We start from the raw sequence: 19,247 nt of genomic DNA, 5'->3' as shown, positions 1-19,247 counted from the left end.
CCCCCAGCGCCCCACACTTAAGGAATACATTACGGCGACGCTAGCAACTTTGTTACTTAGGTCGGAATAAATTGAGACCCCCACTAAATGAAAAAAAATCACTGACGCCGCCTAAACGCAAACTACCTGAACAAATGTTTCTTTTCCGTAACAAGCAGCAAAATCATTGAAGACCAACAACAAGGATCAACGACAAGCAGAATACAGAAATACACGTATACTGTAATAATAATATCCACATGACAGGAAATAACAACTATCTAGTTAACGACAACAGTATCAAGTCAAAGCCGTACTTATCCGTACTTATCAAAAGGACGCGAAGGCAATAACAAAAAATAGTTACTGATGATTAAAAAAATGGACGACTACGATTACAACTACAACTACAACAACAATAGCACAAACACAATCACACAATCGCACACACGCAGATCTCAGACCCACCTCCCCTCAACCTGCGCAAGAGTCACTCCCGCCATAGCCGCCGCCACCATCTCCACGAGCTTCACCACCACGTCGCTAAAGCCATGGAAGGACAGATGCAATCCGGTTTCGGATGCAGACAGGCTGTAGCTCGTTCCTACGAGCTGGGCGTCGTACACGTCCGGCTGTAGCAGCTCCTCCAGCAGCCGGCACGCGAGGCGCGCAGTAACCCAGGCATCCGGGGTCTCGTACACGGCGCGGGTGATGAGGTGGACATACACATGAGTCTACGGTGTTCCCGCGGGGGGCCGGCGGGTTGTTGGGGGTTGGGATTGGGGGGTGGGATTGGGATTGCCATGCAACGTGTTTTTCCATTTAGTTGGCTATGTTGGCGCATGTTTGCACATATTTGCATATGTTGTCTAATCAAAGCGATTGCGGCACTTGTGTACCTGCGCTGAAAGACACGACAGTATTGGGATGGATGCGTGGAGATGCGTGCGGCGGGAGGCGGATGCCGGCCCGACAACGCCGTACATTTGTACGTCAGGCTGAAGGAGATGCGGTGAGGGATGAGGGACAAGGACGCGCGGGCATTTATGTAAACTAAGTATTACGACATAGGACGTGGGGAAATTGAGGGGGCTTTCGTAAAAGATAAACGAACAATATCAATATCACCAATTCCGCCCCAACGGTAAGGAATCAATAATGCGCAGGCCGGTGTGTGTGTGTGTGTTAAAATGCTCATATAAAACTGTTGGCGTAGCTGCTTTTGAATTTTTCAAGTAGATGTTGATTGGAGAAGAGTAATGATGTCGTAGCAGCAACAGCAGTAACAGCAGCAGCAGTAGTAGCAGTAGCAGCAGTAGCAGCAGCATCAACGGGAATTACTAGGTGTTGTTCGGAGGATGTGCGAGGGCATGCGACGCTTTGCATGTGTGTGCGTGTATGTATGTCTGTATGTGTGAAGGGGGTTTGGGAGCAGGTTCAGGTAAATTCCGGGGGATTGGGGGGTTTGTAAACACATCGGTGTGTGTGTTTAGGTGCCCCATCCTTCACTCCATAACCCCCCAATCCCCCCGGTCCGCACCTTGGGTACTCCGTACGACATATCAGTACGGTGCCACAGCCGTACAGACTCGCTGTCCTCCAACAGGACTGGAGGCGAAGGGCTACCGCCCCTACCGCCGTTAACACCAACACAAACTCCAACTCCAACATCACCACGACCTGGCGCCGCCGCCGCTGCTACTGCCGCCACCGCCTCGGTCGCCGTACCTTGCGCCGCCAGCTGCTGCTGCTGCTGCTGCTGTTGCGGCGGCTGCTCACCCAGCTCTGACGAAGTGCCTCCGCCATTTACGATCCTGTTGCTGCCACTGCCTGGCTCTGACACCAGCCGTACATCGACGGGTAAGGCCCAGGACGGTGGCTGTGGCAACCGCAGCCGAGACGCCAGCAGCGGGTACGGGTCGTCCGGGTCACCCACCTCGCCAACAATATCATCGTCATGTGCGGCGGAGGCGGAGGCGGAGGCGGGGGAGCTGCAGGCGGCCGCAGCACCGCCACCGGCGACACATGCCGCTGCGTCGCTGTCATACAGCTCAAAGTTGAGGGGCTCCACGCTGTACCGTGCGCCGTACCTTCACAGAGAGAAATGCATTTGGCGACCAAACAAGTTAAAAAAGGGGCCGGCGGCGGCGGCGGCGGCCGCGGCCGGTATCAAGTAATAAGTATAGCTCTGAGGTGGGGCAGCAGAAGCGCCCCAACAGTCGTTTTACTTTTATGTGCCATTTCCATCTTTTCTATCTCCTTCTTTACCTTCCAACGTTCAAAGGTTTTTTAAAGGTCGAAATCTGAAAGTCTGAAAACTTTTAAACTTTCACAACAACATTTGTAACTTTAAATGTTTGAAAGTTGAAAACTGGCGGGACGCATGGATACCCATAACCCCCCCACCCACCCCCACCCCGCTCACCCACCAGGGCTCCACCCGGTCAGTGCGGTCCGACAGGAAACTGTCACTCAGGAACACGTTGCAGTTCTGTGGCGTGATGTACGACAAGAAGCGCTCCAGGGCAGCTCCGTCGTACTCGTACAGCAGGGCGTTGCCGGATAGCACCGCCTAGGGGGGCCGCATGAAAGTCAATCGATGGGGGAGGGGAAAGAGAAAAAGAGAAAAAGGAAATCTTGGCGATAAAATCTACGACATCCGAAGCACGCAATTGCATTCCCAAACCCATTTCCATCCATAGCGCCGATCCCACACACCCACAGGTCCACTGACCTGATAACGCCCCCACCGCCACGTCACCATCTGGCACAGATCCCCCACCGCCACGTCACCATCTGGCACAGATCCCCCACCGCCACGTCACCATCTGGCACAGATCCCCCACCGCCACGTCACCATCTGGCACAGATCCCCCACCGCCACGTCACCATCTGGCACAGATCCCCCACCGCCACGTCACCATCTGGCACAGATCCCCCACCGCCACGTCACCATCTGGCACAGATCCCCCACCGCCGACACAACTCCGATTTCCAAAGTCCAACCCACCACCTAACAATAAACCCCCTAATAAAAAGCTTGTTCTCAACTTCTCAGAAAACAAAACCCATCGCCTCCGACGTTTTAGTAGTACTTTTTTTCCTCCCCCCTCCGCCACACGAGCATTTCCCCCACCCCCCTTTACACGATGCTCACCCCAAACTTCTCCCTCACATTGACCCCCCTGAACGTACGAACATTTTAATAATGCCAAAACCCTGAACCACGTTCACGGCAGGTCACCTTGCCTCTCAGCCACCCGCCCAGCCCGCTTACCTCCGGCTCGAAGTAGTGCAGTCGCTGCGCCACGTCACGTGCGAGGTCTAGCGGCGCCGTACGGTCCTGGTACTGCCACCGTACAGCAGCGGCAGCCGCCACCTCCCCCCACACCGACCGCCGCTGTTCCTCACCAAGCGACCGCATCGCCTTTTCCCGTGCGACAGACGGACATATAGATATAATAGACAGATAGATACATGAGGAAAACAGATAGATAGGTAGATAGGTAGATAGGTAGATAGATAGATAGATAGATAGAGATGAAACAAATATACGGGAAACAGGCATACATACAGACAAACAAAGACACAGATTGCTTACAGCAGCAGCAACCCGCTCCCTCTACCTTTCCGTACGCTGACGTGTGGCGTCCTCCCTCCCCCTCTCCCTTCCCTCCTTCCCATCTTCCCTTATTCCTCACCCCCTCACACACTCACACCCTCCCCCTCCCCTCCCCCTCCCCTCCCCCTCCCAAACTCGCTCCTCTCACCCGCACTGCCGCGAACACGAGTCGCACCACATCCTCCGCCCTCCGCAGACCCGCCTCCGACAGGGTGACGGTCACGCCCCAGAACAGGAAACCGCGACCCAGACGGACCTGCGGACCCCACGGAGACCGGGTGGGGTGGGGGGTGGGTGGGCAGGATGTGTATGTGGGTGTGGGGGGGAGACGTGCTGTGCTGTGCTGTCTCCCATCCCCTCATCCCCTCATCCCCTCATCCCCTCATATCCTCATCCCCCCATCCCCTCATCCCCTCATCCCCCCATCCCCCCATCCCCTCACCTCGTCGAACGGCCCCGTGGTTAGCTCCTGCGCCAGCCCCGCGCCCCGCAGCAGTGCAGCCAGACTGCCCCGACCCTCGTGACCCAGCACGTGACCCGCCCACCGCCACGGCTTACTCCTGGGTGCGGGAGTGCGTGTGCGTGTGCGTGTGTGTGTGGGGGGAGAGGTGCAGGAGTTTGTGCGTGTGTGCATGTGTGAACATGTGTGTGAGTGTAGGGAGGGCGACAAGGGGAGGACAGCGGGGGGTGCGGGGGGAGGTGAAGCGCCGAGGGGGAGCCGATGGAGATGCAGCAATGGCAGCGAAGAAGAGGGGTGCGGATGCAGCAGGGCTCGGGAGGAGATGGCTGCCACTTCTTTTTGTGCTTTTACCAGCTTGAAACACAGCGGATGTCAACTAGGGAAAAGTGGTCTTTGGAATCGTCCACCGCCACCAACTGGGTGGGGTTTTCGATCCGGAGAGCACAGCTGTCCTCCGGGCAGTCCTGTCGTTGATTTTTGGAATCCGGCAGCTGCCGTGGCTTTTCGGACTTGCTGGCTAGTCCGTAAAATCGTTTTCGCATTTTTCGCAACCGGGGTCGCATCATGCTCCGCCCCCGTCCGGTCCAGTCCCAAGCAAAAGACCTTCGAAACCCCCCACCCCCTTGTGTGTGTATGCCGGATGTCACCCCTGCCGTACCTTATGTCTTCCATCATGCCGTACGGCAGGTACCACACCACCTCCAGCTGCCGGAGCTGTCGCTGTGAAGCCACGTGGAAGAGGCGACCCAGTCGCCCCGGACCGCACATGTCCTCAAAGCTATACCTTTCAGCTGCGGCGCCATCGCCACCGCCACCGCCACCGCTGGTGCTGCTGGTGCCGCTGCCGCTGTCGTGGATGCCTTCACTCACAATCTCGGCCGCGGACACTCCCCCCTCCTCCTTCCGCCCAATCTGCACCGCCGCCGCCGCCGCTGCCGCCGCCGCCGCGGTCTCCTCAGCTCCCCCCACATCCGCCGTCTCCGGCGCCCCTACCGGCACTGGCTCTGGCTCTGCCAAACCCGCCGCCGCCTCGTCCTGCAGCTGCTGTTGCGGCCCTTGCTGTCCGTGCGGCCGGACGACTCCTCCGCTGCCACTTCCTCCGAATCCACACCCTGGACCTTGCCCCTGCCCCTGCCCCTGCCCCTGCCCACCCTCCTCCCCTTCCCCCGCCCGCAGCCTCAGGTCACCGAACGCCTCCCGTACCAGTACTGACAGCTCCGACAGCGGCTGGGGACCCACCACACAGCCACACAGCGCCCCCGCCTGGTAGCGCCGCCGCCAGAACGCCGCCAGCGCCGCTGGCACGTCCAGTCCCGCCGCCGCCGGGAGCTGTAGCAGCGTGGCGGCGTTGCCGGTGCTAAACTTGGCCAGCAGCCCCCCGGCAGCGGAGCGGCGGAGTTGCAACAGCTTGCGCGCGTCGGAATTGCAGTTGCGACTGAACTCCGCGTGGATGTTCTCTGCCTGCGCGCACACGGTACGGTGTGTGTGCGTGTGTCTGTCTGTCTGTCTGTCTGTCTGTGTGTATGCGTGTCTGTATGCGTGTCGGTGTGTGTGTCTGTGTGTGTGAGTACGGGTATGTACATCAGTATGTACGTACATACAGCATCCAAACAAACAGCATAACAGCATGTCTGTAGTGACAGCTCCTGTCCCTCATCCACGTCATTTCCCCCTCGCGACCTTGGGGGGCCCAGCCCCCCTGTGCCCCCCCGGACCCCTCCAAGGGCCAGGGCACAAACAGGCTACACCACACGGCTCGCCCCTCGCCGTCCTTTTGAGTTTTAAAATTTACCTCTTACCTGCAGTGTAAGTGGTAAATCGAATCTAAAGATGTGTACATGGGCATTTTTTGTTAGGAAAATATTTCATCTGTCAGGGTGCACCAGCCAGCACAGCAGCAGCTCAGCAGCTCAGCTCTGGTCGCTTCACTGAACCAGGTGTAAAACAAGGCACTTCACTTCTTATGCATGGTTCCAGGCAATTTCTATTCTATTCCATTCCATTCCGTTACGGTCAACCGTGTTTTGTCCCGGCCGGTAACCGGTTGGTAGGATAGCCTATATCGGTAGGACAACCCATCGGTAAGGTGAAGGACGAGCATGTAGAGCAGCCTGCCCTCCCACCCCCCTCTCCCCAAGGCCCAAGTTTGGCTCCCTCCCTCCCTCCCTCCCCCGTGGCGAGGGAGCCCTGTTTCCCCCCCCCAAAGGTCGCCCTAAGCGGAACTTCAATCCACAGCTTGTCTGTCTGTACGTCAATTCGTCCGTCAGCCACGTGGTTGCAGGCGCGGCTACCTCCCCTACCGACCTCCCTCAGGATGCTGTCCCGCCGCAGCAGGGGGTCGATGAAGAACCTGGCCATGCGGTCCAGCGCTCCCCTCAGGTGCGCAGAGGCGACTGTGAAGTGGTAGCAGGTGTGCACCATCCCTGGAGGCAGTGGTCGGGGAGGCCGGAGGAGCAGGGAGCACGACGTCCCGAAAATAAATCAACAGCCTTAGCCTGGCTTCTCAACAGCCTTAGCAGTAGCAGGTGTAGCGTTGGGGCAGGCATACACACATACACACACACTCCACCCCGTCACACACATACACACACTTCCTCTTTAACCCCGGTGGCGCCTAGCTACCCTACCAGTGGAAGCGTTGGATGTGCCCCCGTGCTGTGATAAGTAGTACTTGTAATCCTTATCATCCGGATAGCGGACACTGCCCTGACGCGGAAGGAAGTTTGTTGGCGGTTGGTAGTTAAAAAAATGGTTTTTAGGTTTAAGAATAGGAGGTGGTTAGGTAGATATAATCACATACGCCATCGCCGTTCATGCCGCCTGCTGCCGCCTTGAGCGCGATGATGTGGACCTGGACCAGGCAAGCAGCCTGACCGGGCGGACCTTCCACCCCGGCCCCGGGGGCCCCTCCCCCCCGGCGAGACTCCATCACCCGAAAAGCGGCCCCCCTCCTCAATGTTCACCGACACAGACCAGCAGTTGCAGTTGACGCCGCAGGCCCAGAGTCGGGCTGCAGCTGAAGGGGAAATTGCTTTTGAGGGTGCGTGATGGTGAGGGTTCTGTGTGATGCTCAGATGAACGTGTGGATGTTCCCGGACCCCCCTCAGGGTGGCCTGATCGTCATAGGCCGCGTATGTGATACATATCAGTTTGTCGGTATGTGCGTATGTCGGTATGTGCGTATGTCGGTATGTGCGTATGTCGGTATGTGCGTATGTCGGTATGTGGCGCATGCTGTCGCCCGACGTTGTCCGTACAGTCGTTGGTTAAGTTACGGCATAGGGTACAGTTCGGTTGGTCACCGTACGAAAGTGCGGCTGCAGGTGCGGTCGTTATGGGCGAAAGTGGGGAAAAGACATTTGGAGGCGGCTGTCTGGCAGTCCCGTGTCGGGGCGTGGAGGTTTGCGTGTGCGTGATGCCGCCCAGTCCCGCCGTGTCTTCGGTTCTCGGAACAAGGCGCCGAGGGATGTGCATGTGCGCGTATGTGCGTGTGTATACCCACGTATACACTTATTTGGATTTTGGATTTCATTTATTTCTGTTTTGTTTTCCATCATTTCGCGATTAATTTTGTCCACACGAGTTGAACGAATACCTTTGATGGGGTTTTGAGTCCGTCAAGAGATTACCAACGTTGTCGCGTTTGAGTGGCAGTGTCGTGCGTGTCCGTTTGCTTGTTTTTGCGAGCCGCGACAGGAGGGCGGCGTGCGGGGCGCTGGTCTGGGTCGTCAGTCGTCAGTCATAGGGGCGGCGCTACGGCTGCCTGGAGCCCTGTTTCCCACTCCACATATCCATGACCATGTTTCGCGGGTTTGCGCCGCACCGACTGTAGAGGGTTCGGTCGGTAGGGTTGCCTTCTTAGCCGCTGCCGCAAGGTGGCTCACGCAGTCCCGACGCACCAGATGCACAGCATGCTCCAGCCAGTGTGCAAATCCGGGTACGTCGGGCGGGTCGTCAAAGTAGCCAGCCTGCATGTTGAGGCAAACAGCCGCGAAGACCGCCTCCGGGTCCGACACCAGCAGGAAACGTGCGCCGGGAGCTTCGCCATCTCCGCCGACGGTGAGGACCTCGTATGAGCGTCTGTCGGCAGCAGGTTTAGCCACAGAAGAGGAAATGCTGCTATGCCCGGCGGGAGGACTTTTTAATGCTACCATGATCTCCTGGCGCTCCGCAACTTCTCCAAGATTTTCCGTTTGAAAAGTTTTATTAGATGTAAACTTCGATGAGGAGGACAGCGCGTGTACTAGTGCGGAGGGATTGCAGGCACACGACTGCCACGCTGCTCGGGTGGAGGTGGGTCTTGTTGGTTTGAAAGCCCTGACCTTCATATCGAAGGCAGCGTTTATGCTTCTGTTCATAGGTTTTGCCTGGTCGGCGTCCGGCCTTCTGGAACCCTGGGCGATCGCCCGCAGGTCCCGAATTAACGCCTACCGGTACCAACGACCTCTCCTTTAGCAACGCAGCTCTCTGGTTATTGCACTCATTTTGTTCAGCGATATCACATTATTGTTTGCGCTATATTTTTCATAAACCTAATTGAGTATGCAGATAAGGTCGCCCGCTTGCCGGCATACCCGAAGGGCAATCCGGCAGCTCCTCGTTTCTATCCAAGCCTTTTGCAAATTATTAGTTATGCGACTGAACTCCGTAATGTCTGGAAACGCTCAGTATCGCCACGAAACTGTTTTCTCCTTCCGCAAGTTATACGCCTGTGCCTTGTTTCATACTTTTTTGGTATCTGGGCCTCGGGGCAAGGGCGATAAGACCCATCATCATAAGGAAACGATCTCGGTAATAGTTTCACGATTTGCACGCCCCCTCGAAGAACTCCTGCAGGCTTACACAAGAGCTCGGGCTTTACACAACATGCTATGCCTGCAAACCTAAGCTGTCCATTGAACGAGCCGCACCTTATCATAGATATGCGACTGAGGTAAAGCTCCTCAGCCCTTTTCTGTTATCAGATAAAACCACCATTTAACTGTACGACAGCACCTTCACAGGGTACGTCATCAACCACCCAGGCAACGCACCGCCCACGCGGGCCCTCACGCTTGTAAAAGGATGGAAACAAGGGGTCTTTTATACGCTGATGCAATCGTCACCGCACATAAGCGCCACTGCTACAGTGCTCAATAACATTGCCTTACGCTGGAATGAGGCATGGATAAAACCTTGTCCCACACAATTATTAAAACAACAAGAAAAATGAAGCATAATTAGCGCTAATAAAAGCCGCGGAACAGCAGCAGCTACGCCTACAGTGCAAAAGGACTGTTAAGTTTCTCAACATCTTCCCAACAAATTTATATCTTATTCACGCCACAAGCACCAAAAAATGCACAAGTCCCAAACCTTGTTGAAAACGGGCTTTGTCCGCCGGGACTCCGGAAACATATTACGCCGATGAGCTCCCATCCACCAAGTCCACCCACCATTACGATCTCTCCAATCCGACCACCCACCTCTCCATTCTCCTGTTTAATATGTTTCCGCAAATCAAGTCCTTTGGTTGGCTTGGAAAAAAAGCTGCAGTCCGCACGAACAATTCCATGAAGCGCCAAGCAAGCAACCCATTGGTTGGACAAGATTACGGCAGCGCAAACGCGTACATAACAGCATTAAAAAGCATGCACCAACTAAGAAGTCAAGGGGAGGTAGTATAGGACACGGGACCCCGCGGCGTCCGCGAAATCGACCGGACGGTCCACATTAAATGTCCACTGCGTTGAGCAGCAGTCCGCACGGTGTCATAGCCTGCCCGTCCACACATCCAGGAGGCAACACCGCGCAACCCCGCGTCAAAAGCAGAGGCTGGGGCAGGGGGCTAGGGGGGTTTTGCTTTCCGTACGATGCCCTGACGCGCAAGTCAAACCAGACTGATCTTCGCAAAATTCCAGGCGCCCGGACAGCAGCGCGCCCTGGGAACACACCTTCAAAAGCTTCAACGCCCGGCCAAGTCGCTCGGCCGCACCCATCCATGCGACATGCGTCGACGAATGTTAATACCACGTGCCCCCTCGATGCTCTCAGTCTCGAGCTGCTGACAGCCTTTCGTGACTTTCCCAGCCCAGTTTTCCCACCATGTCAAATCATCACACCAAAAACATAAAGTTTTCACTTTAAAATGCGCCAGGCCCCTGTGAAGAAAATACGTTGCTACCATCCCTACCTTGACACAAGGTTGAATGCCTGACATCCTGCGGCGTCAATAAAATTAAACATTATTACACAAATGTGCGCGTCATGCGACCAAACCATTTGCCTCCCCCGCTTCCCCATCGCGTCCAGCAAGCTCCCACGGAGCACATCGCAGCAGCCTCCCGAGCTCAATGCACTCGTGGAAACGTAGCTGCAGTACAACGACACGCCCCCACCCCCTGCAGGAACCAGGCTTCCTTGTTGAGGCATGGCTCGAACAGCTCTCGAGAATGTGATATAGGATCAGATATGCAACACATGTAGTACGGAAGCCACAATTCCAGAGGGCTCCAGAATATAACGGTTGAAACTAAACCTCAACAGTCATTGCCAGACTGTGGCCTCATTCGGCGTGATGCGTTCTGGTACGCTTTCCTGGATGCAGACACCTCATCTGCAATGCTAAGCGCGCGCATCGCAACGGCACCTTTCGAAATTTTCGTGGCACTAATTCCCACACGAGTTGACAAGAAATCTGCGAGAGAGCACCAATAGGCGTTGCACGCGCGTCGCCGCGTGCGTACCTCTACAGCGCCCCTGGGATGGCAATAATCCATTTAAAAGCGACTTTTCCCCTCACCTGCCCTAACTCCTCCTTCTCATCCCACAACACAACACACAGTGGAGGCCGTATAGCCAGAGAGTAAAAAGGTAAAACATACAGACGCACATCTTGACTCCCATTCCTCTAAACCGGCCTGTCCTAACCTGAGACCGTATATATGTAGGTATATAAGCAAAATAGTTTATAAATTATGATGGATAGGTTGCATAATGTGGCCCCTGTTTTCATTTGACATGGTCAATGCAGACGGGTGAACTTCGGCCTTTCCTCCGAAGCTTGGTGCTTCTGTCAAAACGCCTTATCGCACACCCCGCGGTGCGAACATTGGTAGAACCGGGCCCGGTAATGGCGGCCAGCAAACAGCAGCAGATGCATTGCGCCGACCCACAAGTGGACAGGGCGGTCCGCTGCGCTTTGCACGTCGACCCCCTCAACCCCCTCAACGAACAGCACGTGCACACGGCACGCTAATGTTTTTATTTGCAAAAGACACGAACAAGGTGCCGCATGCAACACAAATATTCATTTTCGTTCGTCACTGCTGAAACCTCGACGACATCGCGAGGCGCCGCGTCATAGAAATCATTTGCTGGCTAGAATGAGCCCCAAACAAATGGAAGCCCACGTCAAGCGCCGCGCTAAGTAAATTGATAGAATGAGACAATATTGTAAACAGACCTTATGGGCATAACTATGAAATTTTCGTATGGCATGGGCGCTCTCTTTTTTTGCGCTATTGGACAACAAAGAACGTGGAAAAGCATTTGCAAAAGGCACATACATGTACTCGCAGCTGGTTCAGCTCAACAGCACATACATAATTAATAATTCCTATTCAGTCGAACCGCTTCAAAACATGCACACGCCATGCGCCTGTGATCGCGTCTCGTAAGCCGTTTCATTTGTATGGAACCGTGTCACAACCCAATTATCAACTCCAAGGGTTCGAGGACGCATGCAATATGATAATGTTTTCTAAAATTTGCGGACCGGCGGCGACGGTTAGTTCAGCAGCCGTGTCCAACAACAGAGCTACGCCGGTGATTGCCCCTCGAAGGCAGCGGAAAGCAGCATGTCAAAATGGATAAAAAGGAAAATGGGTCAATGGAAGAACCAGTTGCACGTCACTCCGTCGAGGCGCGGGTGAACGCCCCGCCAAATCCGTCAAAAGATTACCTTGACTGTTCTTGTCTTGGGCTTCAATGCCGATTTTTTTTGTTTGAAAAAACATGTAATGTTTCCAGTTCGCAAAAATCCAAGCTGCGAGCCTCGCGAGCGCTGCTCCTCAGATAAACGCCCAACGGCCCTTTACTCATAGGCGGAGCCGAATGGCCAATCATCAAACGGCCAGCGTCCCAAAGCACGCGGGCTCTGCACCGCCGGTCGCGCAACTGACCAAAGCATTCCTCCACAACACAGCGGCAGTGAAAATTTATTCCTTCCGCCGAAAATTTGAAAGGCGCGGAAGCAAATCCTTTGTTGTTATTATTAGTACAGCGGGCTACCAGGTTTCTATACGTAAGGCAAAGAGACCGAGCCAAAGGGCACATCGCCTGTCGCTGTAAAATGGACACAGGCCTGGAAAGGAAGGACAAGTGGTCCGCACCCGCACGCACAACACCTCAGCAAGCTCCGCTACGACTAAGATCGGACTAGCACTGATGCCAACAGGGAGATTTTGCCAATATAACTCCCCTATGTTTGAAAAACTCACGCCTACAAATACCAGCGTACTAGCGTTGCCTCGATGTGAAGAAGTGCGCAAAGCACAGACGGGACCGCCTCCCTACCAAGCTGATCACATCACCCATGGGTAGAATTACCGATCACCTTTGTCAGTGAGCGGATCCATGTAAAGCATTTTGTCCTCTCTCTACAACCCGTAAGAAAGGGCGGTAAAGTCCAACCGTATTCCAACCGCGCTTAGATCGGCTTAATGCAGTGGAAAAGATCGTAAGCGCACCCATAAGTCAACAATTACTCTGTGGATGGTGAGGGCTATGATTTGGGCCTGATGTGCGATTTCCTGTCGCTGTGCTATCGCTTGCGCGAACCGAGGCCCTCGTCTCCATCGCACTGAACTACATCCCAAACACGATGACATGTAAAAGCGCCACCACACACACAAGCGGCCGGTGTAGCTGCCTGCATATGAGAGTTACCTAGTAATGGGATACCATCAACTGACAACCTCCTCCACGTGTTTCCCTTTGGGAATTTTCCCATCGAACAGTCGACCACACATGACGGAACGCATGTTGTAAAGCACGAATTGCGCAAGATGGTGGTTGCTGTGGGGAAGGAATGTTGAATAGTTTCAGCACAAATAGCAAATGAGCTTGATTATAGTCATCATTCAGACGATGAAAAAAAACCGATCGAGCTATTTTAACTGTTAAACCTGCTAAACGCGTCCGATTAACGCTGGTAAAACTCCAACCTAGCCTATTAAGTATTAACAAAACGACACATCGTCTACTGATGGTAAGCTATGTTGGGACTTATGCGTGTTCGGCCGAAGGCCAGTTTAGACATAACAACATACTGCCAGAGCTTTGGTACGTCTTCAATCATTCCTAAATAGCGCTCAATTTTTCGAATCCCAAGGAAGGTTTTAGCATGCGGTGTGCTCCCATGCCAATACATCCGCCTGAAAGGGTAAAAGCGGATTACCTAACAAAGGCACTCGTTACAACACCACCCAAACGGTGCTAGGGGTACATCATGTACATATCCTGCACAGGGGACAGGACCGCTGCAGCAGTCACAAGCCGCCAAATGTCTGCCGGCCAATTTTGGCAATTAAACCAAGGCCCCTGCTGCCGCACAAATCCTTTGCTGTAGTGGCTTAGCCCCAGGATTATGAAAACGTAAAGGGAAACTCCTGATTGAGGCTCGTTCTTGTTGTGATTTAAGCGTTGAAATGCGAGTATACATGCGGCGTTTAGCAGCAGCAGCAGCAGCAACGGATGCAGTAGCAGCAGCAGCAGCAGCAGCAGCAGCAACGGATGCAGTAGCAGCAGCAGCAGCTACCAAGCATCGCAATCAGAGCTTCCAAGCAGAGGGGGAGGGCGGGAGGGAAGTGACAGGTGCCGTTGGCCTCCTCACTTCAGTGCAAAACCGCTTGAGCCCCCAAGAGCTGTTGCAACTTGTCGTGCATATATCGGGGTTGCTTAAATTGGCAACCGCCCTCCGCGTTCTCATTACACAACGGCAACCATTGCGATGCTGCAGCGTCGACCTCACCGTATGCGCCGTACAGTCCCAGCTTCTGCCGAGCGGTGATCGCCTCCGCCAATCGCTTCTGCCACTCACGCTGTACGGCATTAGCGGCGGCGTGCTGCTGCTGCTGCCTGTGGCGCGGTATCTGTAACGGCGGCATTGCCGCCGCCGCTGTCGACGTCACGCCGCCGGCACCTGCACCGGCTGCGAATCCGGAGCCCAACAAGTCCTGCAGCTGCTGCAGCACGTGCTGGTGCTGCTCCTCCTTTTCCTCGGCCGCCGCCATCGCCTCCTCAGCCCGCGGGTACGTGAGCTTCAGCTGTCGCTGCTGGTGCTCCCCATGACGCTCCAAATGACAGACGCTGTCGTATTCCCCCGATGAGTGAGCGACTTGCTGCAGCAGTTGCCGCTGCCGCTGCCAGTACCGCTTGGTTTCCCATTTGGAGTCATCGCCAATGGCAGGTCCGACGTCGCTGCTAGCGCCCTGGGGCGCCACCTTCGGCGGCAGCGCCGCCGCCACCTCACGCATTTGGGGAGCAACGGTGAGATCCAGCACAGGCATCGTACGCCTCACAGCGGCGGCGGAGTGGGGCGGCGATGGCGCACGGAACCCAGGTCTACGGCAGTGCAGACCGGCTGCACTTGTACGGAACGCGGGCCCGCCGGCAGCGGCTCCGAGACCACCATCGCCCACTTCTTTTCGCAGGATGAACTTTGGCGTCGCCAGGGGCTCGTCCCGCAGACCGGGATCGGGTGCCGTACGACAGACAGCGCTGCCAGGCGTGACGGCGTCGTTGTGAGTTTGTGCGGCGCCGCGGCGAGCCGCCAGGGAAGCGAGGACGAGGCGCAGGACGGCGGCGGCAACGTCGTCTGTGTCGCCATCGGCACTCCCGGCGATGCTGCCGTACGAATCATTTTCTATTGGCGGCTGCTGTTGACGGCCCATGCTGCTCACAGCACGGTCGTAAAGGGCGCCGCGCAGACCGCGAGCCTCCTCGCTGTACGGCACCCTTGATCTCAAATCGTGACCAAAATCTTCTGTCGCTGTCAACTGCAGCTGCTGAACAATCGCAGACTGCCCCTGCGCACGTGCACCCCCGCCGCGGCCGCGGCCACCAGCGTACAACTTGTCATCGCCACTCCGGACGCGGCCCTGCGCAGGCGCAGCGTCTGCGTACGGCACTTCCAAGTTTTTGTAGCCTAACCGACCGGCTTTAAGGGCCTCAAGCAGAAACGCTTCTGTACGGCTGCGAAGGTCCTGATGCACCCCGCCCAAGCCCCTCGCCGGCGCCGGAGCCCTGCCGCCACTACTCGCCCCGAGCCCCGGCCCATCTCCGCATTCCATCATGGCGGAGAGCTCCAACAAGACAGCCGCCGTCTGTGCCGCCATCGGCACGCCCGTGCTGGGGACCCCAGTGTGCCGCGCCTCACCCACTGGCTCGCGAAGGAACCCCATGGCGTTGCGATAACCATGTACGGCAGTGGCACTGGTGCCGTCGCCGCCACCTGCGGCAGCGGCGGCCGCCGTACCCGGCACCATGTATGATTCATGGCTTCCGCCGGCGCTGCCGTGGCTGGAAACAGAGTTGAGCCTCAACAGCTGCGAGTGGGGATGGCCATCCTCCCAGGACGAAAGACTGCTGGCGCTGCATCCGCTGCCGCCTCCGCCGCCGTCGTGGTTACCGGCGAGGCCGCCGCCGCCGCCGCCGCCGCCGCTGGCATAGCCATGGCGATGGACTGGGCGGAGCACCTGGCCCCCTCCCGGGGCGCAGGTACCGAGCCCGTTGGCCCCACCATCGCTGCCGCAGGCCACGGCGGCCGCGAATGCTGCCCGCTGCAGCGCCAAAATGCTCTGAGCCACGGTACAACAACAACAATACACAACCCACCGTGAAAGCATGTGACATGGGTGGTAGCCGCACCGCAAGCCAGAATCGTTACAGTGCGATGCAGGCAACGTAGCTAAGGCGACGGGCCTCCGGGAACTGTCAACATCCTCCCAGCGGAAGGCAAAAGCCTGCCGTGTGAACGAAACGAACCAACCAACCTTAAACCGCATCAGGTCGCCACGTCCCTGGTCGCTGGCCCGGGGATCAAGTCGCCCTCCTTTCATGACTGACACCATCACAGCAGTGCTTCCCGCTGCGCCCGCTTATGCCGTTGAGGGGTTCGCTCTAGTTCTCTTCAGCTGGGGAGGCGCTGGATGCCTCCCCCGCACATTCCGCTCTTTTCCACCAGCCTTGCAAGAAACGTATTATAAACCCCCAACGGAAACGTATAAACAGCAAAACCCAGGATGACGCGACCAACCAACTGAACAAACAAACAAACAAACAACACTACGAGATTTACCTTGGTGTCTTGTTGTTGTTCGGGAGCTTGTGGTGGCGCCAGCAGGCTCTGTGGAGGCGGAAGAACTGCTGCAGCGGCCAGTGACCCCTGCTGTTGCTGCTGTTGCTGCTGCTGTTGCCTGCTGCGCTTCAGAAGGCCGGTCAGGTTATTGCCCTCCTGCGGATGCATGTGGATGTGCAGGGCAGGTGGGTTAGGAAAATGCTCAAGCCTCATACTTAGGGAAATGATGGACAGAGCGGTATTACATACGCGATTGCGTGAGGTTGGGGGTTTTGTAGGATCCTGGTCGATTCGTGGGTATCTCATTACAACCGGGTCAGCCCATCATCGTCCATCAACAGGGGGCCACATCCATCCTCGCAACAGTCTAAGAGGGAACGATGTATAACCCGCTCACTGCCGGAGTCTATACCAGAACTTTCCGGAAGGGATGCAATGCCTTGCGTTCACATTTCTACCGTGTCCAAAACTGCATTGTATATGTTGTATGTGATGATGGATGGTTTGTACAGCAAGGTTCTAATGCTTTGGCGGGGCTGTGTGTTGATTCCCACGGTCTGCCTGTGGCTGTGGCTGCTTCATCACCGGCTTTTGGAGTTCCCCCACCCATGGCTGCTGGCTGCTGCCTACGGGATTGGGCGTCCAAATAAAGTAGCAGCAGCAAGTCGCCGGGGGGGATGCTGACGAGCGGGGTGGGCTTACTTCCCCCTGGACGCCGCGGTCCTTATGGTCCTTGCGATCCAGTTAATCGGTTTAAAAATTGCTTCCAGGGTCAAGGTACTTACGCCAATACACAACTGATGGTCATGCATCTGGGGTGGTGTACAGCAGGGTTCCCAGGAGCAGGGCGACTTAGCCGCCATCGGATTGGATGATGATGCCCATGCACAAAGCACGAGATTCACGCACATTCACTGCAGCACCCTACCCCACCCACTCACCCATGAGTGGTCGCCGTCGTCATCGGAGTTGTCATCGCGGTCGTGGTCCGCCTCGTGTTGCCGCTTCAGGACGGCTGTTCCTTGGCGCCGTGGTCCCCACCGGCAGCTGGCTGCGCCCTCCGTCTGCACCGTATGCAGACGCCGCTTCTCGCTTCGCGCCTGTCGAGTACGTTCCAGCTTTTCGTTACACGTCCTGCAGGCGTCAGCACCGGGTAAAAGCGGGGCCGGCCGGGAGCTGAAGTGATAAGTGCGTGCGCAAAGTGTGCGCACAGGCGCCTCAGTTAACATGCCTTCGGTGCAGGGTGCGCCATTGTAGATTGGATGCAGAAATTAGGATGAGATTGACAGAAACACAACGAAAAAAAGCATTCGCCTTTTAGCATTTAGGTCCATTAGTACAGAGTATACCAGACACAATGCCCGTCCATCAGTACACACAACAGCACAGCGCACCTGCGATTGCCTTCAAACATGATAATATCATGGAATTTTGAACACTGGTCGCAGAACCGAACGCTACGTCCGTCCATTTGCAAAGACGGCGACTTTAGATGCCGTTCACAGACCCGGTATCTCTGGAAATACTTCCGAGCTTGCGTCAGGTCAACGCCACACCCATCAACCTGAATGTGACAATGGAGTAGGTGTGTTAGGGGCGAATCTCGTATTGTCCATCGTAATGTAGCCGGGGTTCGACTTTCCTCACATCCAGACACGCTTACCCAGCGCGGACCCAGTTAAAAGAGTGAATGTCATGGTTATTACAAAGGATCAAACTCTGATGTTATGAAACAAGAGGCAGCAAGTCACCTGACAACGTAGAGGCCTCCTCTGGGCAGACCTGCTTTTTCTGGCTCCTTGTTCATTATCAATATCAGAAGAAGGATCGGATTCCCTTAGCCTCCCGGCCAGGGTCTTTGCCGTCGCCTTCACGGCAGCCTCCTCTCCAATACAGGGCTCCTGCAGAGCTTGCTGCTGCACAACACTGCTTATAACAGCAGTAACTTCTTCTTCAGCTACGTTTTGGGAGAAGGGAAATGCCATATTTGTCATTACCAAGACAGTGTAGGCTCTGGCACAGGACCTTAGCACGCACCATGTCCAACTCCAATGCTTTCCGCCGTTGAATTTTTCATTTAAGTTACCGCCAGAAAGTTGTAAACTTGGCTTGCTCCGGCGACGAATGTCACAAGTAAAAGCGCGTGGAATCCGGTACTAACTAGAGAATCATGGAGCAAAATAATATTCTGCCCATTTGACATATAAATGGACATATAAATGAACAAATTGCCTGGAAATCACGAGCACTTGCGTTTGGTGGGACGGAGGCCGTGACAAACGATAATACGATTTTACTGCATTTCCGCTACTAATCCAACATTTCAAAAAGAATCAGGGATGATAGTATTCATGACATTTTACTGTACACGATGAGCTGCTTGGGAATGCATATTCTCGACGCTACTATGGTTGTAACAGAGCTGGGAAAAGCGGCGTGCACCATCATCCTTATAGCAGCAGTAGCTATGATTATCATTCACTTAAAAGAAACACCGAATGGATTGGATTCTGCAAGTTATGTGAGCATCACACAAAGTACAGCACGGATCATGTACCGCGCCGCGGTGGTTGCCTATATGTAAGCGCTAACACAAGGCGCCCAATAAACTGGCTAAAGGCAATCCCTGTCATTAAACTACACTAAGTCCGAGAACATGTGTAGCAGCTCATCTCGGTAGTTTATCCTACGTATTAGTCCTGGGCCAGAAACCGAGGTTCGTCTTCCTTCTGCTATAATAATTACTTAATGCGAGTTGCCTAAGGTTAAGGTTTCGGCTAATAACCTTCCTGCAAGGGTGCCGATGTGCGGCTGTGTGGAAATTGGCGTTTCATGAAAAGTATGCT

The 19,247-nt window shown here is 55.3% G+C and overlaps 2 protein-coding genes across 2 annotated transcripts in view; both read right to left on the bottom strand.

Annotated features, from left to right (window-relative positions):
• The window catches only part of VOLCADRAFT_94765 (uncharacterized protein), a gene marked incomplete at both ends in the record, with an annotated part of 15,360 nt that extends 6,381 nt beyond the window's left edge, over window positions 1-8,979 (bottom strand). Inside the window, 12 exons of the mRNA XM_002953881.1 lie at window positions 448-713; window positions 1,916-2,069; window positions 2,409-2,551; window positions 3,257-3,406; window positions 3,750-3,857; window positions 4,044-4,161; window positions 4,720-4,781; window positions 4,932-5,522; window positions 6,366-6,484; window positions 6,689-6,767; window positions 7,961-8,141; window positions 8,972-8,979. Coding sequence (XP_002953927.1) covers window positions 448-713; window positions 1,916-2,069; window positions 2,409-2,551; window positions 3,257-3,406; window positions 3,750-3,857; window positions 4,044-4,161; window positions 4,720-4,781; window positions 4,932-5,522; window positions 6,366-6,484; window positions 6,689-6,767; window positions 7,961-8,141; window positions 8,972-8,979 — 1,979 coding nt within the window. The remainder of the gene's footprint in view (window positions 1-447; window positions 714-1,915; window positions 2,070-2,408; window positions 2,552-3,256; window positions 3,407-3,749; window positions 3,858-4,043; window positions 4,162-4,719; window positions 4,782-4,931; window positions 5,523-6,365; window positions 6,485-6,688; window positions 6,768-7,960; window positions 8,142-8,971) is intronic.
• Window positions 8,980-17,791: 8,812 nt separating this feature from the next.
• VOLCADRAFT_48765 (uncharacterized protein) lies at window positions 17,792-17,968 on the bottom strand (the record flags this gene model as incomplete). The annotated part of the gene is made up of 1 exon (XM_002953880.1): window positions 17,792-17,968. A coding segment is annotated over one exon (177 nt), but the record flags the coding sequence as incomplete, so codon positions are not given.
• Window positions 17,969-19,247: the final 1,279 nt, after the last annotated feature.

The sequence above is a fragment of the Volvox carteri genome (assembly GCF_000143455.1).
Source record: "Volvox carteri f. nagariensis unplaced genomic scaffold VOLCAscaffold_39, whole genome shotgun sequence".
Lineage (NCBI taxonomy): Eukaryota > Viridiplantae > Chlorophyta > Chlorophyceae > Chlamydomonadales > Volvocaceae > Volvox > Volvox carteri.
The sequence above is the reverse complement of the archived record's forward strand: the minus strand, read 5'-3'. Positions and strand labels throughout refer to the sequence as shown.